The sequence below is a fragment of the Magnolia sinica genome, chromosome 18 (genome assembly GCF_029962835.1).
Source record: "Magnolia sinica isolate HGM2019 chromosome 18, MsV1, whole genome shotgun sequence".
NCBI lineage: Eukaryota > Viridiplantae > Streptophyta > Magnoliopsida > Magnoliales > Magnoliaceae > Magnolia > Magnolia sinica.
The window spans coordinates 48,806,542-48,834,176 of NC_080590.1; the positions used below are offsets into that span (position 1 = coordinate 48,806,542).

At 40.4% G+C, this 27,635-nt stretch overlaps 2 protein-coding genes across 2 annotated transcripts; one reads left to right on the forward strand and one right to left on the reverse strand.

Moving 5' to 3' along the window:
• Positions 1-7,002: 7,002 nt before the first annotated feature.
• Positions 7,003-8,304, reverse strand: LOC131233172 (uncharacterized). Its single transcript, XM_058229787.1, has 5 exons — positions 8,173-8,304; positions 7,860-8,069; positions 7,685-7,777; positions 7,496-7,603; positions 7,003-7,412 (listed from the first exon to the last, which is right to left on the reverse strand). The coding sequence occupies exons 2-5, from the start codon at positions 8,013-8,015 to the stop codon at positions 7,254-7,256; spliced, it is 516 nt and encodes a 171-aa protein (XP_058085770.1). The 5' UTR covers positions 8,016-8,069; positions 8,173-8,304; the 3' UTR covers positions 7,003-7,253.
• An 8,825-nt stretch (positions 8,305-17,129) lies between these two features.
• LOC131232389 (anthocyanidin reductase ((2S)-flavan-3-ol-forming)-like) lies at positions 17,130-21,153 on the forward strand. Its single transcript, XM_058228613.1, has 2 exons — positions 17,130-17,438; positions 20,770-21,153. Exons 1-2 carry the CDS (start codon positions 17,130-17,132, stop codon positions 21,151-21,153), a joined length of 693 nt encoding a protein of 230 aa, XP_058084596.1.
• The last annotated feature ends 6,482 nt before the right edge of the window (positions 21,154-27,635 follow it).

Consider the following 27,635-nt stretch of genomic DNA (forward strand, 5'->3'; position numbering starts at 1 on the left):
TTCCCAGCACCAGTTCCTCGATGTGGTAGGTCACTTTCATCAACCTCTTTTCCATTCTTCGTAATCATGAGAGGCGAAAAGCTCTCGTAACCCCTATTTGTGTTTTAAAAGGCTACTTAAGGCGATATAATTTGTGGCAAACCGCGTCGCCCCGAGGCGCACTATATCCCCACTACACCTTTCGCGCATCGTAGTTAATAACCAGGTGTGGTTATATACGAAGTTTATTATGAGTCGTGCATTAGTAATTACGGTCTTCACCGACGACCTATCTCCGATCGCCTCCAGCATGAGATCGATGCAATAGGTTGCGCAGGGGGTCCAGTACATATGATACTTGCGTTGAATATCCTTCTCCGCCTTGACAAATGCACTCCCATTATCCGTAACAAACTGCACAATGTTTTTCCTCCCAACATCTTGCATGATGTTGTGCATTAGTTTATAAATGTAGTTAGAATCTTTAATCTTACTACTCGCATCTATAGACTTTAGGAACACCACCCATCCCCTGGAATAGACCATAAAATTTATGACTGACATCTTCGTCGGTCCGGTCCAACCGTTACACATGACAGTGCAGTCGTACATCTCTCATGGCTGCTTATACGAATCGACGTATGTCTTAGTCTCTGCATGTTCATCATCCAAGTACTTCCCCATGATCTGTACGGGTGTGGGCGGCTACACACCCTCACCCCCACGCTGCACTTCACTTATCATATTTTTGAAGTGCGGGCTTGCTGTGGCATTCACGAGGATTTGATCGTATATAAAAAAAACTTTGCTATAAATTTTTTAACTTTTTTCCTCACATCCCTTCCACTAAACATCTACTTTATTTTCTTCCATGTCCCTCCTACCTCTTTATACATCCTCGGATCCGAAGGTAGATCCGGCACCCGCATGCTACTACTCCTGCCCATGCCCCATATTCCTACCCACATACTACCCTCCCTTGATCCACCCCTAACACTCTCCACTGCTCCACTCCCCCCACCATGCTCATGGATAGACCCCTCAAATCTAGGCCTACTCGTGTCCCACCTCCTATCCTGATCCCTCTCCCACTGATCTCGCATGGACTCTTAAACTGCGCGTCTGTAATCGGGATCATCATTGCCATCGAGATCCACTACATCCTCCTCACCTACATATGGTGGCCGCCCCAACTCCTCCCTAATCTCCCTCTCCCATGCATGTTGTTGACTTCACATTTTTTTCAATATGGTCCTCATCTCTTCTCGCACATCCTGTGGGCACTTAGGGCAATCCACAATATTGCGATACCCTCCTGCTAAATGCTCCTTTAAGCGGGTTACCCCACCACTCCTCGATACATGGCCACATAAATTACAAATACTCCCGAATCGATTATCGAGAATGGGTCGACCGTACGTCCACCCTATATCAGGTTGTTTCCCTCCTCTTCATCCCGACATATTTTGTCTGTAAAATAATATTTTATCTATTCATTGAGATTGGATAGAGCCAAAATCAAATAGATCCACCACTCAGATGGGCCGCACCACATGGAACAATGAGAATTGATGCCAACAATAGGTTAGTAATTAGGGGCCACCATGATGTGGACCTTTAATCAAAGCCGTTAATCAAGTGTAACTCACTAAAATAAAGAAAAGGTACAAAATTCATCTTGATAAAAAGAAACTCAGGTGGGCCTCACAGCGTGAATTTATCAATTTGGAGGAAGTTTTACATTGTTCCCATTGGTGTGGCCCACAATAGTTTTTTAATCAGGCTTATATTTTGTATGTACAAATCATCGAATGAACGGTGGATTTTACATTTACAGCATGTTTTACCCTATAGAGCTGTGACTGTTTTATTCCCAGCATGTTTTCACTTCATACAGGTGTGTATATGAACATATCAACAGGTCGGATGGAAAGTAAATGACATGGTGGACCCTGAAGTGATGTCACCAAGTTCTATAGGGCCCACCATGATGTATGTGTTGTATCCACACCATCCATCCATTTAGAGATATCATTTTAGGCCATGAGAAAAAGAATGAGTCAGATCCAAAGCTTAGACCCCACCACAGAAAATAGTGGAGAGAGTGACACCCACCATTAAAAATTTCTAAGGGCCACGAAAGTTTTCGCTCAAGCTAAAGTTTGTTTTTTCCCTTCTTTCATATATGTCTTAACTTATAAAGAGGTTGGATCTCAGATAAACATCATAGTGGACCTTAGGAAGGTTTCAACGATGGGCGTCCCTCTCCCCACTATTTCTGTGGTGGGGTCCACTCCAGATATGGATCTGACACATTATTTGTCTTATGCCTTAAATTATTAAGCCAAATGGATGGACAGTGTAGATACAACACATAGGGGCCCCACAGAACTTGGTGGCGTCAATTCAGAAGCCAGTCTGGATACGCAACATGTCAGTATCTAATCCGCGTCCTACGTGGGAGAACTCCCCCTGACACCAGCCACGGTCGGTGCTCTGTGGGCCCCACCATAATGGATTTGTTTCATCCATTTTTACGGATCATTTTAGGGATTGATAAAAATAATTATAGGGATATAAATCTCAGGTGGACCACACCACATGAAAATAATAATGATTGGATATCCACCATTTAAATCCTCCTAAGGCCCACTGTACTATTTATTTGACATCTAATCTGTTAATTGGATCATAAAGACCCAGATGAAGGGAAAAAAATAAATATCAGCTTGATCCAAAGATTTTATGGCTCCCAAAATGTTTTTAATGGTCAACGTTCATTCAACACTGTTTCTGTAATGTGGTCCACTTTATATTTCGATATGCCTCATTTTTTCTCTCATAACATAAAATGATCGATAAAAATAGGTGGATAGAATGGATGAAACGCATACAACATGGTGGGGCCCCTAGAGCACCAACCACCAGCTATTGGCTGGTGCCCATGGGAGTAGCCAATCCGTTTCCTCCACACGCGGCTCACTCAGTTCCCCATGCTTACTGTGTAAATTTTGTGCGGTGCACCATGATTTATGTATTTTATCCACTCCATCCATCCATTTTACCAGATAATTTTAGGGCTTTAACAGAAAAATGAAGTATATATATACCTCAAGTGGACCACACCACAGGAAACAGTGTGAATTGAACAGCTACCGTTGAAAATTTCTCTAGAGCCACATAAGTGTTGGATCAAGCTTGTATTTTTTTTTTCCCTTCATCCATGTCTGTGTGATCATATGAATAGGTTTGATGAGAAATAAACATGACTGTGGGCCCTAAAAAGGTTTCAACAGTGGAAATCATTATTCTATTTCCTATGGTATGGTCCACTCGATCTTTGGGTATGATTAAATTTTGGGCTCAGCCGTTAAAATAAGATGGAAAAATTGATGGACGGCGTGGATAGACCACATACATTCACGGTGGGCCCAACAGAGTTTACTCAGTACGATAATAGGTACTGAGTAACTCAGTACGCAATCCGATTTCCTTGTTGACCGGGCGCAAGCGACGTCACCAAGTTTCGTGGGTCCCACCATAATGTATTTTTTATATCCACACCGTCCATACATTTGAAGAGATCATTTTATGGCATGAGCCAAAAAATGGGTCAAATCTAGAGCTCGAGTGGACCCCACCACAGAAAACAGTGGAGAGAGTGACGCCCACCATTACAAACTTATTGAGGGCTACAAGAGTTTTTGAAGAAGATGATATTTTATCCGATCCGTCCATCCATTTTATCAGATAATTTCAGGGGTTTAGCCCAAAAATAAAGTATATACAACGTTCAAATGGGCCACACTATAGAAAACAGTTGAATTGAACATCTACCATTGAAAATTTCTTGAGGGCCACAGAAGTCTTAGATGAATGGATCAAGCTTATATTTGTATTTTCCCTTCATCCACGTCTGTATGATCTTATTAACGGTTTGGATGATCAATAAACATCACTGCAGGGCTGAGAAAGGTTTCAACGGTGGAAATCAGTATCACCACTATTTCCTGTGGTATGATCTTAGATTTTTCTAAAATTTGGTATCAACCCCTTAAATTAGATGGGAAAATGGATGGACGGCATGGATGGACCACATACATTAAAGGTGGGCCCAAGGAGTTTACTAAGTACGATAAGAGTGTACGGAGTAACGCACCACGCAATTCGATTCATTTTTTACCCCCATCCGCACCCCTCTCTTTCACTTTCCCTCTCCTTCACACACGCAAGGGTTCCATCCCCTCAAATCTCATTCCAAAAGGAAGTGTTCCTCGATCCGGCCTGATTCCTCGCCAGAATCTCTGAGAAAGCCCCACACACACGCTCCAATCAGCGAAAAAAGAGGGAAGTTGAAGAAAATAGCGAGAAAAATCATCGAAGAAAGAGGAAAATTGTACTTACCTATCGAATGGCCCACCTCTGATCACCGTTACAACCAGGTATTCTCCGATTTCTCTTCTTTTTTTTTCTAATTCAAATTTTTTTGCTTCTCCACAACCCGGATCGAATTTTTATGGTCTTTGTGAGTGGTTAGCTACAGTGCAACTAGTGAGTCCCCTGCAATCCACCCATGAGTGTCCGTGAGTGCGTTTGTTAATGTCCGACAATAATGGAGGAGGAAATCCCGCGATATCGATGATATATTATGCGATATCGACGATATATCGGCCGATATATGGATTCTGGGTATTTTGGTATCTTCCAGGGGTTATCGCGAGGGTTTTGTCTCGCAGGGATACGATAATGATAATATCAGCCGATAGTATCGATATTTCGAACAATGTTTAGAACAATGCAAGCCTACAACTTAAAAGTTTCAATGGAGAAGAAGGCAAAGGTATGTGTCACAGGAGGTGCAGGCTACATCGGTTCTTGGCTTGTTAAGAAGCTCCTCGACAAAGGACATACGGTCCATGCAACTCTAAGGAACCCTGCTCTCTCTCTCTCTCTCTCTCTCTCTCTCTCTCTCTCTCTCTCTCTCTCTCTCTCGCACACAGACGCACACATGCAAAACACACACTCACATCTACGATGTAGATGAGTATGAACAGGCAATCCGCGGTTGCGAGTATGTTTTTCACCTCGCTAACCCCATGCAACACGACCCTCACAGCACTAAGGTTTGTGCTGATGAACCTCTCTCTAATGCAAGTAAAACATTTTCTCCTCTTGACCTGGTTTGGATATAAGGAATCATGAGTGAGAATTAATCTCTTCAATGACTGTATTTTCCAGTTTTGGTTTCATCATTGTATATAAATGAGATAAAAATGCATTAACTGCCTCTTAAAAATGTGTCATATCCACGGTGGACCATCTAAACCGTCCACCTAATAGGTCCTCTCTGAAGTGGACCATGGTTAAAAATTACGATGAAAAGATTACCAAGCCATACCAAAGTTGGCCTTAAGCTGATAGAGAAAATGGTTAATGCTGGATATCCCACACTGTTCGAGGTGATTTCAAATGGTTCCCAGGCCCCCTTGATGGACAGTCGGGATTCATTACCCACTGAACACGTGTCGGGTCACCAATTAACGTGCCGATGCAATGCACTGGATATTCTTCGTCCACTGTACTTTGAAAGGGAGTTTTTACTAGTTTTTTTTTTTTTTTTTTTTGAATTTCCCTAGGCCCACGTGAACCTCTACATGATACTCTGATTTGGAGGATCGAGGAGCTCGGTGGTTCTGGGAGTGGGGATATCCACACCGTCCATCAGTTTTTCCGGCTCATTTTATGGTTTGATCTCCCGAATGAATCAGAGATCTAAATCTCAGGTGGCCACACCACAAGAAACACCGGTGATTCAACGCCCACCATTAAAACTTCTTGGGGGCCACAAAAGTTTTGGATCAAGCCACTACAAGAAATTTCACTTTTACCTACGAAAAATTTCGTAGGTAAATGATATTATTTCGTAGGCAAAGAATTTTACCTACGAAATATTTCGTTGGTAAATTCGTTGGTAAAAAGCCGTGGCTAAAGACTTTTACCGACGCAAAAATGTCATCGTTGGCAATGGAAAGACTTTTACCAACGAAATTAAAAACTTTGTTAAGACTTTAGCTACGAAGTGTTAAAACTTTTCCCTACGAACATTTCGTAGCTAAAAACTTTGTTAAAACTTTTACCTACGAACATTTTCGTAGCTAAAAACTTTGTTAAAATTTCCACCTACGAATTTTTTCATAGGTACAAACGGTGTTAGGACTTTTACCTACGAGCATTTTCGTAGCTACAAACTTTATTAAAACTTTTACCTACGACATGTTTCGTAGGTACAAACTGTATTAAGACCTTTACCTACGAATGTTTCTGTAGCTATAAACTTAGTTGAAACTTTTACCTACGAATTTATTCGTAGGTACAAACGGTTTTAAGACTTTTACCTACGAACGTTTTCGTAGCTACAGACTTTGTTAAAGCTTTTACCTATGACATGTTTCGTAGGTACAAACTGTATTAAAACTTTTACCTACGAACGTTTTCGTAGCTAATAACTGTGTTAATACTTTTACCTACAAAATTTTGCGTTGGTACAAACGATGTTAAGACTTTTACCTACGAAAGGTTTCGTAGGTACAAACTGTGCTAAGACTTTTTACCTATGAAATTTGACGTAGGTAAAACTGTTGATGAAACTTTTACCTACGAAATGATTCGTAGGTAATAAAATGTGAATGAACCTTTTACCTGCGAAAAAATTCGTAGGTAAAAATGTCGATGAAACTGTTACCTACGAAAATTTTCGTAGGTAAAAGTCTCTTTTTTTTTTCTTTTTTTTTTTGCAAAAATTCTTGTTATACACCTGTTACAATATATTTCATTATATTCATATTTTCATTTTTCCAAACAAACATAAACTACATCCATCCAAACACAAATCACATCTATACATACATAAATAGTCTTATCCACATTACATTCATCCATGCACAAATACATATAAGTTTAACATTCTTATATAAAATAAATCATAAATAAAATATGACAAATCACAAAGATGAAGGCGGAGGTGGTGGGGCATCGATGGGTAAGCATGCAGCGAGAACCTGTAATATCTCCTGCATCCATCGCTCATGCTCCACCCGCATATCCTCCATCCTCCTCTCTTGCTCCTCCCTCTGCCTCTCCTGCTCCTTCTGCCTCTCATGCTCCTCCTTCTGCCTCGCCAGTTGGTCTTTGATCTCGTCGACGGCGCCCCGTAGATGTTGAACCTCTTTCTCTGCGATATTAGCTCGGCGTATGGCGCTCTCGCCAGCGACGGATCAGCTGGATGCAACTCTAGCGGGTGCCATGAGCTTGGCACCATGGCCAAGCCCACGCACATATCCAGAACGTGTGCCAAGCACCTCGCTCAGGATCTCTGGCTCACTCCGCTGAGTACCATCGGGAGTGGGCTGACTGCGTATGGCGTCCATCGCCGCCTGTGATGAAAACATGAATTTTCATAACAAATAACATTATTATAATTCAATGCAATTAAATTTTACAATGTAACAATTTTTACCCAATTCTCGCTGGCTGTAGGATGTACCCAAGATCCCGTCGCCTGCCGACAATGAGTCTCTCTGTAGAAGTCTACTGGTCCGGGCTCCTGTCCAGTGACGGAATCTCGCTGCACAATCAAAATGACAATAGAGCTAATATAAATACATGGAAAAATATATCAACTTAATAATAACCAGTAACTTCTTACCATGTCGCGACGAAGTTGTACAAATGACTTTGAACCGGCTATGTGGTTCACTTCCAACTTTCCCCTGTTCGCAGAATTTATTTTGCTCCTCTTCTGAACACATTATTCATAATATATTATTATTAATTGCGAATTTAATTGTTACCTTAAGATATCGTAAATATGTAAATATTACCTGAAAAGACTCAGACGAAAATCTCTCATAGAGTATCCGCCAATCGTCAATGGTCACGTGCGGCGGTGCGGTCAATACGGCCTCCTCGAGGCTCCTGCACCGCTTGTACCGCTGGTGTAAATCACTGCGGTATTCCTTAAACCGCTCCTTGATCATGTCATCGACGGCATGGGAAATGTACGGAACACTCAAATCCAAGATAAATTTATCCTGTAATTTTGTAAATAATGGATTAAGGTAATAAACTTATTAAGAAAATAACTTAACCATAAATGAAAATTTACAAAATAAAATTTAATTTACAAAATTTTACCGTAAGGCGCTGACGAATGTGCTGCCGCACATCATCTGTCACGTCTACCCAACGGGGGGTGGTGGTAGGGATCAGAGATCGACATAAGACACCGACCTCCGATGTAAACAATCTGGCATTGTCCCCAACAGGTCTAAGGCATGGACATTTAAATAGATTATATGAAAGCATACTATCCATCTAACCTTGAACTGTCCAAAATGGGACAATTTGAGCGATTTCTATGCACCAAAAACACACTTTATCTATGTATGGCCCCATAAAAATCCTCAAACGGGTAACTAATTATCTAACTTACAAATCACAATTACAAGTCACAACTATAAACTAACTAATCACAATAATAATTTAAGACAAAAAAATGTAATATACAAGTTCATTAAGGTTTGCAAGGATCATTTTAGGCAACAGAAGGCAATGGAACAATATGCACATTGACAGAGGGCAATGGATTTACTTAACAACCCCAAGAAAAAAAAATGGGATAAGCCCCATCGGGATGCATTGACATTCCAAATACCAGCCCTCCTATATCCAATCCTGAAAAGGATGTAACGCCTAAATTAGGCCCATCCACTCATTTAGCATGATACGACAGTATGGACATTAGACAGCTAATGGCATTATTCATTGTACTGGTGTGGCCCACCTCATAAGTTGATCAGCCTAATTTTCTTACCATGTTATCATCATCATGGTGTGGTCCACCTTTTGTGGCAGCTGGATATTCCACGTATGTCAAACGTTGACGTGTACATATGTATCTTGTGCCTTAAAGGGCTGTTTGAAAGCATGTGCCTACTGGCGCAGAGGGCTATATATATAGAAGACCGAAATGCATGTGCCTACTGGCGCAGAGGGCTGTGTGGGGCCCAGAGATATCCCTGACAAACCCACTCCCTCCTTTAAGTTTTTAAAGACCACAGTAGGATAGTAGGGAACTGGATTGTGTAGGGTGTAGATATTATGAACAGGTTGGATGATAAATAAACATTACCGTTGGGCCTATAAAGGTTTCAACGGTGGAAATTATTATCCCCACTGTTTACTGTGGTATGATTCATTTGATCTTTGGATATTCTCCTATTTTGGGCTCAACCCCTTAAATTAGATGGAAAAACGGATGGACGGGCTACATAGACCACATACATTCAAGGTGGGCCTAACTGAATTTACTCAGTCCGGTAAAAGTTGATCAACTTGATGCCCCCACTCTAGTTGGACCATCAAACGTGTAAAAAATTATAAGAAAAAACTCCAAAGCTAACTGATTAGGAGAAAGGACGCCATCACTAATCATTAACTTATTATCGTATTAAATTAATAGATTATACTTTAATAATTACGGTTCTTGGATCCATTTCGTTGACGAAACAAAAAGGCAAAGAGCAAAAGAACAAAAGGGTAGTATTATTGCCTATCACACGCATGCCATTTTCTCTGTACACGTGCATTAAACGTACCCCACCCCAAAAGGCCCAATTTGTGACCCTCTTTGAATATGGGCCAGACCCAGTAATCAAACTGAATGAAAGATCTTAACCGTCTATTTGGTGGCCATAGAATGGATGGTTAAAAGGAAAAACACTCAATATTTACAGAAAATTGTTCACTAATCAGATGGTTATAATCCTCCTACCAACTTTTACATTTCTTCTGTACCCTACCATGGTGGGTTCAATGATTTGGACGGTTGGGATTGTGGTATGTATAGACAAAATTTGCAAAAGGCATTATCAATGATAAATCCGCTCCCATTTATTTGTACTACAAAAGGTCCAATCAATGATCTCGATCGTCCATCATGTGTATCTCACCTCTGATTGTTGAGTCTCTTAAAAGTCACTATGATCTAATGATCCTAACCATCCAATCAATCTAAAGAAAAAAAATGGATGGCCCAAACTAATATAATAAAGTACATTGAATGGTCAAATAATGTTTATGAACCGATCATCATCTGTGACCTACTTTCGATTGTTGATCCCTCCCAATAATCAGTTGATGAGGTCAACTTTGACGATGGGAAAACACAAGTATCAGCTTCATCCAAAACGTTTGTGACCATAAGAAGTTTTTAATGGTTAATCACCACTGTTTCCTGTGATGTGGGCCAACTGAAAGTTGGATCTAGTTCAGGATGTACATATTAGTCATTTTGATAATGTTAAAAAATTAGTCATTTTGATGTAAAGTTGGTTTGCTTTCTTTGCATATCTTTCGGGCTTTGAGGAAGAGAACGAGAGGAGCTTAGATAAAGGGTTAGGATTTTTACCTTTCAAGCTTTAAGGAAGAGAACGAGAGGAGTTTGAGTTGGAGCCCCGATCACGAGTCCACGCCGAAAATTGGGTTCCCGATCACTGAGAGGAGAGAGAGAGAATGCGAGAGAGACTGAGGTGGCTACTGACAAATATTAAATCAGTAAATTTAAAAGTGTAATCTAGAATACGAGTAATTAACCTCTTTCAAACACATGGCACAGAAGACATGCACCGGTGATTATTATTATTATGTAGTGAATTGAAGTCTTTGTTAATCATATGTGGGCCCACCTGGGCTCTACATGTAGATTTGCACTGAAATAATGTTATAGAGAAGTTGTAGTGGATCATGACTCTTATTTAGTGATTGCTAGTTGTAAAGGGAAATAATGTAATATATGTGATGGACACGTCCTTTGGATACCATACATCGGTTTTAAAGACATGTTGCAATCTCGTGGTGCAATCTCGTGGTCTATCACATGGTACAGACAACAACGATTGCTTGTGCGGGAAAATGATGTTTTGCAATAAAATAGACAAGAGGTTGTACAGTACCTTCAGATTCTCGGCTTATTCTATGATGTTGTGTGTGGGGCCCGCCGTGATGTAGGGTCCAAATCCACTCCGTACATAAGGTGCATCTCTTCAATTTAACACCGTTTAATAAAAATCAGGCCGACCCAAAACATGTGTGTGTCACTCCATAGGATAAGGCTGGGACATTGACACCCACCATTAAAACATTTCAGATTGTGTTTGGGCTCCACCGTGTTTTACATATGCCATTCAACCCATGAATAAGATTTATCCCATCCAGATGAATGAGTACTCCAAAAATCAGGCCATTTCAAAACTGAGGTTGGCAATACCACTTGGTTTTACAGGTTTTGGGTATGATTTTACATGTTGTGGCCCCACCAACGCTTTAGATTGGTCTGATTTATTTGGATCTAAAGAGGACGTGAGGATTGCATATGATGGAAATTTCGGTGCCGGCACTTATCATTGCACGATGCCATTTGATGAGTCCAGTTCACAAGATAGACCAGATTTCTCTCTGAGATAAATTGCTTACTGCACAACACAACTTTTAATGTGTAGAACTTCTTCATGCCCACCATGATTTTTGTGTTTGATTCACACCGTCCAACAATTTTTTAAGATAATTTTAAAGCATGATCCCAAAAAGGAGTTACATCCAAAGCCCAAGTGGACCACACCACAGAAAAAATAGATTGATACAGTCCATCCATTTTTTTCTCATATCTTTTAGGGCATGTGACAAAAAAAGAAGAAAGGGACTGAAGTGAATTTAAAGATGATGTATGTCTCACGCCCTATTCAATTTCAACGCTCACTCACCATACGATCAGGTCAGATCATGAGGAGGTGGGCCTACCAAGCCAACTGAAAATTGTAATTCCTCTTTCATTTTTCTAAGTTGAAACTCAAGTGAAAATATATGTACCTGAAAAATCTTCACTCCCATGGACTTGAATTCCTGTAATAACTCTAGCCTGGAAGTGTTGTTATCATTGAAGGGGAGAGGATGCGTGAGAGAGAGAGGGCCGAGAGAGACAGAGAAAGATAGAGGATGCGCGAGAAAGGACCGAGAGAGAGAGAGAGAGAGATAAGCGAGGAGTCGCTGACGAAGACGAACGGACGCGGATTTCCAATTTTGCACAAAATTCTGTGTGGGTCCTACTTAGTTGTTTGTGTGAAATCTAACCCCTCTATCCGTTTTTTAATCTCATTTTATGACGTGGAACCAAACTCTAGGAGGATCGAAAACTCAAGTGGGCCACACGAGAGGAAACAGTGGATAGTTAGTGACCACCGTTGAAATATTTATATGTCTATAAAAGTTTTTGACGATATAATTTTTTTGGTTTTTTCACTTTATCTGAGTGAAAATGACCTTATAAACGGTTTAGATGCTGTAAACGGTTTATATGGCATATATACAGCAAGGTAGAGCCTAGGAAGGTTGCAACGGTAGGCATTCCATTCCCCACTGTTTCATCTCCTATGGCCCACTTGAGTTTTGGATCCTACTCATTTTTGGTATAATAGCTTAAAATGAGGTCAGAAAACAGATGGACGGCTTTGATTTCTCACAAACATCGCAACGGGCCCCACCTAGAATCCTTGCGCCGGAAGTCATGCGAAAGGCTTCCGCTGGAAATCCGCCCGAGGCGGATTGGTTACTCCCGCTGGCACCGGCCCTGTTGCTGGTGGTCGGTACTCTGTGGGACCCACCATGATGTATTTGTTTCATCCATTCCGTTCATCCATTTTTACAGATATTTTAGGGCTTTATACAAAAAATTATAGAGATAAAAATCTTAGGTTGACCACACCATAGGAAAAAAAACAATGATTGGATATCTATCATTAAAATCCTCCTAAGGCCCAGTGTACTGTTTATTTGACATCCAATATGTTGATTAGGTCGTACAAACCCAGATGAAGGGAAACAATAAAAATCGGCCTGATCCAAAACTTTTATGGCCCCCAAAACATTTTTAATATTCAACGTTCATTCAACACTGTTTCCTGTAACGTGGTCCGCTTGAGATTGAGATATACCTCATTTTTTCTTTCATGCCATAAAATGATCTATAAAAATAGATGGACAGAATGGATGAAATACATAAATCATGGTGGGGTCCACAGACCACCGACAACCAGCCAATTGCTGGTGTCAGGGGGAGTAGCCAATCCGTTTCCGTCGCTGTGACAGTGGGCGTCTCTTGGACGCCCTACGTCAGTGACGTTACCAAGTTTTGTGGGCCCCACTATGATATATTTGTTATATCCACACCGTCCATCCATTTTGAGATATCATTTTAAGTCATGATCTAAAGAATGAGGCAGATAAAAATCTGTAGTGGACCCCACCATAGAAAACAGCGGGGATAGTAATTTCCACTGTTGAAACTATCTTAAGTCCCACCATAATGTTTATTTGAAATCCAACCTGTTCAAAAGTATAAAAATACATGAAATATGAGAAAACACAAATATCATCTTCATATAAAACTTTTACTGCCTTTAGAAGTTTTTAATGGTGGGCGTCACTGTCCCACTGTTTTCTGTGTGCTGGGGTCTACTAGAGCTTTAGATTTAACTCGTTCTTTGGATATTGCCCTAAAATGATCTCTACAAATGGATGGAAGGTGTGGATTAAACACATACATCATGGTGGGGCCCACATAGCACAAACCACTAGCCATTGGCTAGTGTCAGGAGAAGTAGCCAATATGTTCCCCTTCTTTGTAGTGCGGTCCATTTAATCTTTGGATATGATTTATTTTTTGGATAATTCTCTAAAATGATCTCGAAAAATGGATGAACGGTGTGGGTTGATCCCAAATTTTCGGTAAATCCAAAACTCAAGTAGACCATGCCACACGAAACAATGTGAAATAATGATTTCCACCATTAATACCTTCCTTGGGCCCACAATAATGTTTATTTGTCATCCAACCTGTTCATAATATCAAAAAGATATGAATGAAGAGAAAACACAAACATCGGCTTGATCCAAAACTTCTATGGCCTCCAAGAATTTTTTCAATAAAGGTTCAATCACACTTTCTTGTGGTGTGGTCCACTTGAGCTTTGGATATGATTCCTTTTTGTTCTTTAGATCCCAAATCATCTGTTAACATGGATGAACAGAGTGGATAAAATAAATAATTAATGGTAGACCCCACAAAGTTAACTCAGGGTAATTAGTAAATCACCTAAATAGAGTAGAGAGGGGTTTCCTTTCATAATCATATATTGGGTTAACCTAAATGTGATTCAGATATCCAACCCACTCATTATGTGTGTCCCACTTGGATGAGGGGTCAGACCAAGTTTCAGCCGCATCCAATACTCACATGGGCCCTACCAAGTTCTTTTATATTTTTTAGGATGTCTTCACATGGTTTTAGATGGCATAGCCCACCTGAGTTTCGTATACGGATGATTTTTTACATATCTCATAACCTGAAGGGGACACATTAAATTCATGGTGTTGATGTTCGACACACATTATGATGGGGCCCACAAAACTTACATCAACACTTAGGTTCTCATGAGGTCAATGAAGTTGGTCACAATTTTGACCAAAATATTTGCCCCATTTTACCTGTCTGGTCTATTCACTCTATTTTTCTGATCAATACTCAATTTCACTAGTTATTCGTCCCGATCAGGTTACATATGAAAAAGATATTGAGCATACAAGATTGATCAACAATTTTAATGAAATTTGATTTAAACATTTAAAGTTATTTACTCTTCAATCTAGACTGATTAGATTTTCCAAAAATGGTTGAAGGTACAATTAGTGGATGTGCCTAATAATTTAGTAATTTTTTTTTCATACATAAATTTTAATTTCCATTTAAAAATAACATTCTTTTATAAAATGTATATTTTTGAAAACATTTTAACAAAAAAACATTTTTATTATAAATTATTTCAAAAAAAAAAAATTTAATACAAATTCTGAATTTTTATTTTCAAATTTTCAAAATATTTTCTCAATAATTTCAAAATGTCAATTTTCTTTTCTTCAAAAGCATCATTTTATTTTCAAAATTTTTCTAATAGCTCCATTTTTTTTTGTAAATAGATATCATACCATTAATCATTAAAAATAATAATTTATGTCCTTCACACGTTTAAAAGAACTCCTACCTAATTAATGGACTAGATTTCATTTACATTTACTGCATGCATAAATATATTACATGTGCAGCTTCCTAATTCATCCCATTTTCTCTTGAAATCCATTGCCTATTTTGGATATCAACTAATGTTAATAAATCCACTTCAACCATTAAGATGACACACTAAAAATCTATGCCTAATGTCCAAAAATTAGGGGCATACGTGATTCAGGTGGGCCAAACCAATGAAAATAGTTTGGAGAGTGAGTTTTACTTGTACATTGTTTTCAATCATGTGGTCCATTTGAACCATAGATGATGCTGATTTTTTAACCCATGGTTTTAACACCGGGTGACTCACCGGATGGTTGGGGTGGATTTCACTTTAACACTAAAGTGGGGCCACCACTGGTGTCTACTTTTCCTCTTAAAAATAACTTTTCTTAATATTAAATAGCATTAATTGGTCCTTTAATTCATCAACTAGTTGGACGAAAATGCAATGTCCAACTAGTGTGTGAGCATTTCTATATATATAATAAAAACAAAGGATTATTACCAATGGCTTCTGTTTGTCGTTAAAAACATTAGCGACGGTTATCTGCCGTCGGGAAAAATTTAAATATTTATTTTTACCGACGTGGGAACCTTTTCCCGACGGTTTTAGTTCGTTGGAAAAACCTGACATATTTTGGCGGAACCTTTTTCCGACGGTTTAAGTTCGTCGGCAAGACAATCATGCCATGGTAGGAACCTTTTTCCGACGGTTTTAGTTCGTCGGCAAAACTGTCATACTTTCGGCCAAGGCGGGAATCTTTGGTCCTTGGCGGGAACCTTTTTCCGACGGTTTTAGTTCGTCGGCAAAACTGTCATACTTTCGGCCAAGGAGGGAATCTTTGGTCCCTGGCGGGAACCTTTCCCCGACGGTTTTAGTTCGTCGGAAAAATTAACATGCTTTGGTAGGAACCTTTTTCCGACGGTTTTAGTTCGTCGGTAAAACGGTCTTGCTTTGGGCTGCGAATTTATGGGATTTATTCCGACGGTTGATATCCGTCGGAAAACATATTTTTACCGATGCCTGTCCGTCGGTATTTACATCCTACCAGATTTTTTCCGACGCTTCAAGTCCGTCGGGAAAACACTTACCGACGACTGGTGCTTTGCGTTGATTATAAAGTTGTATAGGATTTTTGCCGACGATTGATGTCCGTCGGTAAAAACACATTTGCCAATGAAACTATTTCATCGGTACTAACAATGTACCAGATTTGTGCCGACGTGTCATGTCCGTCGGGAAAAACACTTTCACTAACGAAGATGTATTTAGTTGGTAATTAGATCATACCAGATTTTTGCCGACGGTTTATGTCCGTCGGGAATAACACTTTTACCTACAAAAACTGATTTTCGTTGGTAAAAGAAAATTTTTCATTTTTTTTTTCAAAAAATAAAAATAACCATTACCAATGAAAAGTTACGTTGCTAAAAGTTTACTTTTACCTACGAAATTACAATTTTCATCGGTAAAAGTAAACTTTTCCCTACGAAATTAGGATTTCGTAGGTAAAAGTAAACTTTTACCAACGAAAATCATTTTCGTTAGTAAAAGTCCTTTTTACCTACGAAAAAAAAAATCGTAGGTAAAAGTTTCGTCGGTAAAAAGCCTATTTCTTGTAGTGAGCTGATATTTGTGTTTGTACATCATCCAGGTCCGTGTGACTTTGTCAACTGTTTGGATGGCAAATAAACATTACGGTGGGCTCTAGAAAGTTTTTAATGGTGGGCTTTCAATAACAACTGTTTACTGTGGTGTGGTCCACCTGAGATTTGGATTTGCTCGCGGGATCTACCAATGCCCTGTTCCTGTTCCTCTACATAAAATCAAACAAGCCAAATCGGTTTGAGCATGGTACATCCCAGCCACTCATCAAGAAGGTATCACTGTATAGATGTTCTAACCCGAAATATCAGACTATACATTGTTGAAATTAACCTGGAAAATTCATTAAAACCTCTAATGTAGTCTATGGGCGACACTGCAACCGTGTTGGGGCTGGCCTTCTTCAATTCTTATTGTTTCGTCTTTGATAGAGGTTTTCTGTGTGGTGATTATTCAAAACAGTACAAAGATGCTCCGGAAGCAGCGGTTGCTAGGTTGAAGAGCATTATGGGGTCTTGCCTAAGATCCGGAACGGTGAAGCGACTCATCTACACTGCCTCAGTCACGGCAGCATCACCACTCAAGGAAGACGGAACCGGCTTCAAAGACTCCATCCATGAATCTTGTTGGACGCCCCTCCATCTAGCATTTTCTTATTGCAGCAATCTAGAGCTGGTTAGTGTTCTTCGTAGCTATTTACGTCATCATCTGATCAGTGGCATATGTTTTCGGGATGAGCAATGATCGGTTGTCAAACACACGTGCCGAGAGTGTGTTACGCGGGAATGTCATGGCCGTCTGATCAAGGGATAGCCACATCAACCGCTAGCGAAAATATAAAAAAAAAAAAAAAAAAAAAAAAAAAAAAAAAAAAAATCCTTCACCTAACTGTATGAAATTGTCATTTTCCTTTGTTTGACAACCGATCAATCACTCACAATTAGTTGTAGGTTTTTGGCCTGCTTGTCTTGAGAGAAGTCAAAATACGGAAATGAGAAACCCTGATGAAATATTCAAGAAATGGAAAATTTTGAAAAACGGTAGAAAGCAATGTCTTTTTTTTTTTTCGGTTATTAGCTGTTTTCCATAAAAATGTTTAAAAGGTCAACGTTTAAATATCAAAAGTTGTCTCTCTCAATGGTAAAATTTTACATTTGACAGTTATTATTATTATTATTATTATTATTATTATTCTGAAATTATTTTATTTGGGCTTTTGAGGAAGAGTTAGAAAAGAAAATTAATATCCACTGATTTCTATAAGGGAGAAAACTACTACATCAGTGAAATTCCTATTCCTTTCCACAAATTTCAAGAGAGAGCCTATCACCTACAGGTTGCCAGCATCTCAAGAGTGATACAATGCGTATCAGCTACCAAAAATCACTTTGTGGTAGTGACATTTCAAAAAAAAAAAAAAATGTTTTCAAGTTTTTTAGTGGCTGAAAACGCACTACATTGCTCTTGCTGCGTAGTCAGCCTATATGTGATCAGTCCTATTTTCAGGATTTTCTATTCAAACAAACAGGCCCTAAATTGGTTAATCTACAGCCGATTTTAACAAGCATTTTACCATTTAAAAAATGGAGCATTTTCAAGGGATAAATTTTTAAAAAATAATAAAAAATAAAAAATAAAAATAAAAAAAGTAAGAGAACTAATCACCTAAAACCGGTTGTAGGTTAGACTACATACCATTCTTCAAGTGCTTTATATTGAAAGTATATGATACTTTCAAAAGCAAAATTGTAAACGGAAGTTCTCAAGGCATAAATAAAAAATAAAAAATGAAAAAAAATAAGAGTCATTGCGTACAAATGATTGTAGGTGATTAACTTGTTTGGAGGAAGTAGACATTTTGAGGCTATTGTGAATGCCAAGCACGATTTTCTGCTTATTTCTCTCAGTTGAGCCTGATTTCTGAGTCAGTAAATGAGAGAACTGATGACAATTTGAAAGTTATACAGATAGCAGGTGTATGAGATGTGAACTGATGGTCATATAGGTCCCACCTAAGGTGTTACTTGGGCGGGTTAGAGCAGGTTGAGAGTCAAACCTGAACCCAACCCAACCCAACCCAACCTCTGGACGACACAACCCGACCCAAATTCTAACCCAAAGTCTTTCGGCAACCTAAATCAATTACATGTGATGACCTGAATTTGAACTCAAATCAGGCTGTGTTTTTCAGCCTGAACTTAACCTGAGGACCTATGGTTGGGTCAGTCAGGTTAGGGTTGGCCCGGACCCAAGTAGTACCCAGTCCCCAATGTTGCATACGCTAAAACAATTGGTCGGTCAGGTTAGGAATGAACACCCACCATTAAAATAAAAACTTCTAGAGACCAGTAGAAGTTTTGATCAAGCTGATATTTGTGTTTTGCCTTCATACAGGTCTATGTGATCTCATAAACTCGTTTGATGGTAAATAAACAGTGGGGATTGAACACCCACCATTAACAAGTTCTTGAAACTAGCATAAGTTTTAATCAAGCTAATATTTGTGTTTTCCCTCTTCGTCCAGGTCTATTCGAATTCATGATTAAGTTGGATGGCAAATGAACATCACAATGAGTCCTAGAAAGATTTTAGTTTAACTTATCATTATCACTGCCGCTTCCCCTAGTGTGGTCTACTCGAGACTTAGATCTACTTCGCTTTTGAGCTCCTACCTTAGAATGATCTGGAAAATCAATGGACGGTGTGGATAAAACCCATACATCACGATGACCCCAATTGACGGACGTGGCTTGGGTGTGGTTGGATCCCTAACTGTGGGGCTCACTGTGATTTATGTACCTTATATCTATACCTTTATCTGTTTTGACAGATTATTTCAAGGCATGATCCAAAAAAAATGAAGCTTACCCAAATCTCTGGTGGACCACACCACAGGAAACAGTTGTGATTGACCATTAAAAACTTCTTGTGGGCCACAAAAGTTTTGGATCAATCTGATATTTGTGTGGTCCCTTCATCCAAATCTTTGTGACCATATCAATGAGTTGGATGGAAAATAAACATTCCAGTGGCCCCTAAGAAGTTTTTCATGGTGGGTATTCAATCACCATTGTTTACTGTTTCTTGTGGTGTAGTCCACCAAAGATTTAGATCTGCTTCATTTTTTGGATCATATCATAAATTGAGCTGTCAAAATGGATGGAATGGAATGCGTGGATGTAAGGTAAATACATCAATGTGGGCCCCACAGTCAGGTATCCACCCCCCTTGGTGGATCCCTCTGCCTGACCGTATCTGTCCAGGCGGGGACAGGATGCAATCCGCTTCCCCACATATATGAATAGTCATTAATGTGATTTTTGGGCCATGAATCATCCACTATCAGGACCAGATCAGATGAGCCGTCAAGGTAATGAGGAAGAGTTCACTCTGTATGATTTTAAAGTCAGATACAGAGAACTGTGTCTCTGACACAATCTTTTCATGAGGTGAGGTCCATCATGGGATGGTCCACGCCCTATAAATTCATGTAGACGATGATCTGAACTACCCAATTATAGTCAAGTTCCACTTTTAAGAGGCCAGACCTGGTGTTTTAAATAGAATGATATCCCAGCTACCCAACTATAGCCAAGTTCCACTTTTAAGAGGGGCCAAAGCAGATGGTTAGAATCCCGTATCACAATGGGGCCCACCATAAGTACAGTCTATAACAAGGACCCACATGTACAATTGGTGGGACCTTATTGGACCTACTTGCGAACGAATCAAATACACGGTCCCCAACTAGAGTCGGCTGAGTCAGCTGAGTTTTGTTTTGAAGATGCAACCTCATCTAACAAAGACGATATATATCAGTAATCACCACACTACAACACAAAGTCGTGCTTTATAGTATTTTTGTTACTTTTTGTTTTTTTCTTTTTTTTTTGACTCGGTCGAGTCATTGAGTTGACCCGACCCGGGAAGACATGGAGTCTGACTTGACTTATCTAGTTTTTGAGCTATGGATTCAACTGTGGAAATTAATGGCATGTTGGTGCAGGATTATACATGTTCTAAAACACTCTCAGAGAAAGAAGCACTCAACTACTGCAACAGAGAGAATGCTGAAATGGAGGTGGTTTCCCTTGCTTGTGGCCTTGTTGGGGGAGATACCATCCTTCCCTACTTTCCTCTAAGCATGGCAAGCATCATTTCACAGATTACAAGCAACGTTCCTTGTCACAGACAGCTCAGATTTCTACAGGCATTGCTGGGTTCGGTCCCAATCATACCCATCGATGACGTTTGTGACGCACATGTCTTCTGCATGGAGCAACCTTCCATGAGTGGTAGATTTCTATGTGTGAGTGCATACCCAACCATACCCGAGATTGGAAAATGTTACGAAGAGATTTGCAAAGATCTGGCCATCGAGAAAGAGTGAGTAAAATATCAGTTAAAATCTTCTTTCTTCTTTTTCTCTCCCTTTCTAATGGCCCATTTGGATACCACCAAATGAGTTACTTTTTCTATTTACAAATAAGTAATAAGTAGCTTTTTTAACTTAAAATTACTTAATCACTCCATTTTAATAAGTAAAAAATCAAGATAAGCTACCTAAGGCATAAGTAACTTCCCTTAAGTAATGAACGGTCCAAACACCTCCTAAATGTGCCATCATGGCCTGCATTTGTGAGATCTAGTCCATTCATTAAATGGGCTCTGACATGTTGATGCCCTGGCCCAAGAATCAGGTAGGTCCACTCATAAAGGTGGCCAACATATAAAAGATTAGGGGGGCATTTAGATCATAAGTTGCTTAATATAAGCTACTTATTCCACAAGTAACTTATGTTAGTTTCTCCTCTCTTTCAACTCTCTCATGCGGCCATGCCTTTCTTCAGCAACTTATGAAAAGTAAAATAGCTAAAAAAAAAGTAATTGAAGTGATTATGTACTTTTAAATAGAAAAAAATATACTTATATAAGTAATCATAAACCAAAACTTAAACTGAAATAAGTCACTTATCTAGTGTTGTAAGTAGAAAAGTAATTCATTTGGTGGTATCCAAACAGGCCCTAAATGAATGGTTGAAAAAAGTTGGCCAATGGTCCACATTCAACATAAACACGAGCTCCAACTGATGAAGATGCACATTGTGGCCCATCAAGTAGACCACATGTGTACTCCGTGGAACATTGGTGTGGTACTTTTTAGCCGTTCATTTTGTTTATACACATGATGATCAGACCCACCAAATGAAGTGTTGGGGGCCTTGTAGAAAACCTTAGGATCTAGCCTCCCAAATCAAACCAGAATTATGACATAATAAAGCAATGAAATAAATCAAAGCATAAACCACACTACACAAGAGATTTTTACATGGAAAACCCTCAAAGAGATAAAAACCACGGGACCTTGTCTAGATCAATAATCCACTATGAAGTATAACGTTTGAACCTTTTTCACTCACGCAGGAGTAGATAAACAATAAGAGAATAAAAGAAAAACGGAGAGATCTCACTGATCACGAGGACGTAAAAGCGTTGAGATGTTGATTGCACAGTAGATCACCTTCACGAGTGTAACCTCTCTGCTACAAGCTTTCTCTCTCTCTCTTTCTCTCTCTCTCGCACCTTTGATAGCCTTAAACCCTTTAGCAAACCCTTACAAAGCTTTAGGAAACCCTCTTACATTACCTAGAAAGGCCATAAGCACCCCTATTTATAGTTTAGGAAACTCCCTTACGCACCCCTTGCGAAAGGGTCTCAGATTTTCATAGTCCACGCAAGATCCGGACTCAAATTTGCGTAACCTCGACTGGTCGAACAGAGTCCTAATTGGTCGAGACTGTTCACTCGACTGGTCGAGCACTGTTCACTGAGCTCGCTGGACTTTGAGTCGAGTGACCCTCGACTAGTCGAGCACTGTTCACTCGACCGGTCGATAAGTGCTCTCGACTTGTCGAGCAGCACGGTAATTCCACTGTTTGTGGCATCCGAACCGCAACACATCTCCTCTAACCTAAGGAGAAAAACTCCATCAAATCTCCCCCTTTCCGACTCAGGAGGAATTCACCATCTAGGAACTTGCGCGTGAACACACAGTGGTCCGACTCTGTTCTGTCAGACCCATGCTTCAACATAAACGAGTCGAACTTCTTGTACCATTTCCGTGGAGCTTATTTCAACCCATACAAGTTCTTCCTCAACCTACACACTATATGTTCTTTGCCCTTGACTTCGATGTACTCGGCCTCTGTCGTCAACAACGCTACGACCTTTTTTAGCTTGCTCTGCCAAGAGACCGCTCCCCTTACAAACATGAACATGAATCCTAATTTAGACTTCCTAGAGTCTATGTCACCTATCATATCTGCATCTGTATAGACCTCTAACACAGGTTTTCCATCACCATAGCATAGGCTCAACCTGGATGAGCCTCTTAGATACTGCAGTATCCATTTCACCATGTCATAGGTGTGGTTCTTATGCAATGATCTCATCTCCTCTTACATAGCTTTCAACCACTCCCCTTCATGCTCGTCAGCTAGGGCCTCAGAATAGTCTTCTGGCTCTCCCCCATCAGTGAGCATAATGTACTCATGCGGTAAGTACCTCTTGGATGAATGTCTGTCCCTAGATGACCTCCTCACCTGACTCCTCACCGTGGCTCAACAGGTGGATCAAGTGAGGGCTCCCCCAGTCCATCTTCTGTAGGAACTCCTTTGTCCTCTGCACCTTGCTGTACTCCTCCGTCATCAGGCACCACAGGAGGAATAACCGGATCCATATCTTCTAGCTCACCTGAACTAGGTTGGTTCTTCTCTGGCTTACCAATGTCTTCTATACACTGATCTTCAAAGAAAACCACATCTCTGCTCCTGACAAGCTTCTTCTCAGTCGAATCCCACAATCTGTAACCGAACTTTTCATCACCGTACCCCAAGAACACACTGTCTGATCTTCATATCGAGCTTGGACCTCTGATCCTTTGGTACGTGAACGGATGCCCTGCATCCAAACACCCTGAGATGACGATACGATGGATCCTATCCAGTCCACACCTTCTTAGGTACTTCTCCATTCAACAAGGCTGATGGAGACTTATTTATCAAATACACTGTCGTGTGTATTTCTTTTCCCCATAACGTCTTGGGCAACTTCGCATGGGATAACACGCATCTAATTCTCTCTACAATGGTGCGATTCATTCGCTCAGCCACACCATTATGTTGGGGGGTCTTGGGAACCGTCTGTCCATGCCGTATACCTAGGGACTTACAATACTCATGAAAGTCACCAATGTATTCACCACCATTATCAGTGCGGATGCACTTCAATGATCTATCTGTCTCTCTCTTGACCATAGTATGAAATAATTTAAACACACCAAAGACCTCGTCCTTGGAATTCAAAGCATAAACTCAAACCCTCCTAGATGCATCATCTATAAAAGTGATAAAATACAATGCCCCACTCAAGGTTTTTGCCCTCATAGGACCACAAACATCAGAATAAACCAAATCTAATGCACGCACTTTATTAATATGAAAAGCAGATTTAACAAATGAAACTCTATGTTGTTTCTCTGATAAACAATTAAGACAGGTTTTGAGAGGTATACCTGTCATGTTTGGAATAAGCCACTTCCTCGCTAGTAGTTGAAGCCCTTTTTCACTCATGTGGCCCAGACGCCTGTGTCACTTGTCAATAGCTAAATCTTCCACTGCGTTCAACCCACCCTTGCACACACTGATAGTTGCCTTGTAAAGGGTGCAAAACTTCTTTCCTCTGGCTACGATCAACAAACTCTTGATGAACTTTCAGTGCCCACCAGCAAACCGGCTTTCAAAGCCATCATCATCCAACATTCCCGTTAACATCAAGTTGAGGCGAAGGTCTGGGATATGCCTCACATCCCTGAGAACCAATATGCAGCCCACATCGATCTTCACAAATATCACCGACCCCTACAATCTTCAATACACCAAAATTTACCATCTTCACGATCCCAAAGTCACCTGACTTGTAGCTTATGAAGTAATCCCTGCGTGGAGTCGCATGAAACGGGGCTCCCGAGTCTATCATCCAGTCAGTGTCCTTACTCGTAGCCGTGAGACAAACATCATGATCTGCTAAAAGAATAACTACAATGTCGCCATCTGAAGCGACCGCAGTGGAATCTGATTCATCTTCCTTCTCTTTTCCTTTTCCTTTATTGTCATTCTTATTCTTACGACATTCATGCTTATAGTGGCTCTTCTTGTCACAATTCCAGCATTCAACATTCTTCCTGGTACTCAACTTGCCTCTTGATTTATCTCGGGCCTTCCCGCCCTTCCTGTTCTTTCCTCTCCCCTGTTCCTGTATCACAAGTGCATCTTACTGAGTAGACCCCTAAGACTTCCTCCTTGCCTCCTCATTGAAGAGACAACTAGTTACCTGTTCCATGGATACCTTTCCGTCTGGCGCGGAGTTACTTAGAGACACCACCAATATCTCCCAACTATCAGGCAATGAGCTAAGCAATAACAAAGCCCTTAATTCATCATCCAAGACCATCTTTATAGCGGAGAGCTGGTTCAATATATTGTTAACCTCATTCATGTGCTCGGCCACAAAACCACCATCTTTGAACTTGAGATTCACAAGTCGTCGTATCAAGGAAATCTTATTGTCGGCTGTCTTCCTCTCATACAACCCTTGTAATTTCAGCCATAGGCTAGCGACTGAGGTCTCCGTAGACACATGGTAGAATACGGAATCGTCCAATCATTGTATAATAAACCCCACCGCCTTCCAGTCCAATTTCTTCGAATCATCATCTGTCATATCCTTTGACTTTACTGATATGCCTCGAATTGGAGAATACAAGTCCTTGCAATAAATCAAGTACTCCATCTTAGCCTTCTATATGGTTCAGTTAGAACCATTGAGTCTGATCATCCTTGATGAACCACCTTCTATAATTTAAAACCGATCTCACTCCGTTCAATGAACTTAGCTCTGATACCACTTTGTTGGAGGCCTTGCACAAAACCTTAAGATCTAGCCTGCCAAATCAAACCAGAATTATGGGATAATAAAGCAATGAAATAAATCAAAGCATAAACCACACCACACAAGAGATTTTTATGTGGAAAACCCTCAAAGAAGTAAAAACCACGGAACCTCGTCCAGATCAACAATTCACTATGAAGTAGAACGTTACAACCTTCTTTACTCACGCAGGAGTGGATAAACAATAAGAGAATAAAAGAAAAACAAAGAGATCTCACCGATCATGAGGACGCAGAAGCGTTGAGATGTTTATTGCACAGTAGATCACCTCCACGAGCATAACCTCCCTTCTACAAGCTTCCTATCTCTATTTCTCTCTCTCACACCTTTGATAGCCCTAAACCCTTTAGTAAATCCTTACAAAGCTTTAGGAAATCCTCTTGCATTACCTAGAAAGACCCTAGGCACCCCTATTTATAGTTTAGGAAACTCTCTTTCGCACCCTTTGCAAAAAGGCCTCAGATTTCCGCAGTCCGCGCAAGATTTGGACTCAAATCTGCGTAACCTCGACTAGTCGAGCAGAGTCCTCGACTGGTCGAGACTATTCACTCGACAGGTCAAGCCGGGCCCTCAACTGGTCAAGCACTGTTCACTGAGCTCGCTGGACTTTAAGTCGAGTGACCCTCGACTGGTCGCGCACTGTTCACTCGACCGATCGAGCAGTGCTCTCGACTGGTTGAGCAGCACGGTGATTCCACTATTTGTGGCATCCGAACCGTACCACATGTCCTCTGACCTGAGGAGGAAAACCCCATCATGAAGTGCCTAGATTTTGCTAAAATTACCACATTGGTGTGGGTCATATTTAAAGTGGCTTTGATTATCCACTTTATTTATTTCAATTTGTTTGATTTTTGCTTCCTTGTCATTCATTTGTTATTGAGGTTTCTTCTCACTTCCTTTCTTCGTACGATGAAGAATAATAGGGAAAACGATTCTGGTGGCCCACCCTCTACGTGTGGTTCTCATTTTCTATAAAATATTTGGAGGATTTAAGCGTGTAAACGTGAATTGATGTGACATTTAATTTGGGAGAGATCCTGAGATGAGACCTAACTTCAACTTGGACTGTAATGGGCCACACCCAACTCTAATAAGCCCAATCGGCAATGGAAAACCTAGGCCTGAGCCAGGCCCGGGTACATGACAGACCAAAACAGACAGGTCCAAGTCTGGCTTTTCTGTTCTCCTATTTCATGTGGTAGATCTGGCTGGCAATAAAATGGGCCCCACCGTGCTTGCATGATTGTCCAAAAACCACAAAAGTCCGATCATATGTTGGGCCACACATTTATGAAGGAAAGAAATATGTAAATTGTGAAGCATACAACACATATACGTAATAAATTCCGAAAATTCCAACTAGAAACACCTTAAGCACAGCTCAATTAATAAACAAGCTTGAATTTTAGATCTGGGCCAAGACCTCGAGGCCAGGAATGCCTGCCCAACCCAACACATAGGCCAACCACTAATTTCATTCAGGCAATGTAGATGGTGGCAATTTCTCAAGTAGGGCTGTTGATGGACTGGACTGTATCCTCAGGTTTCTCAGCCCAACCTTCCATGGGCGGGCTTCAGTCACATTTCTAGGGAAACGGGATGGGTTGGTCCAAATCTTCTTTCCATTTCATTTCAATCAAGGCCCATTTAGGCCTAGTGGTTAGCTTTATGGACGCATTACTAAGATTGAGGAGAAAAAAGGACTGGTATGACCAAGCCCTTCAATGTCTAGCCCATTCCCATTAGTTATGAAGTTGGGGACCATGGATCCTAACCATATGATCTTTCATCTTTTGGCCAGAACATTGTTGACTTTTTCTGGAACCGTCACGCCACCACTCACGTGGGTTAGAATTAATC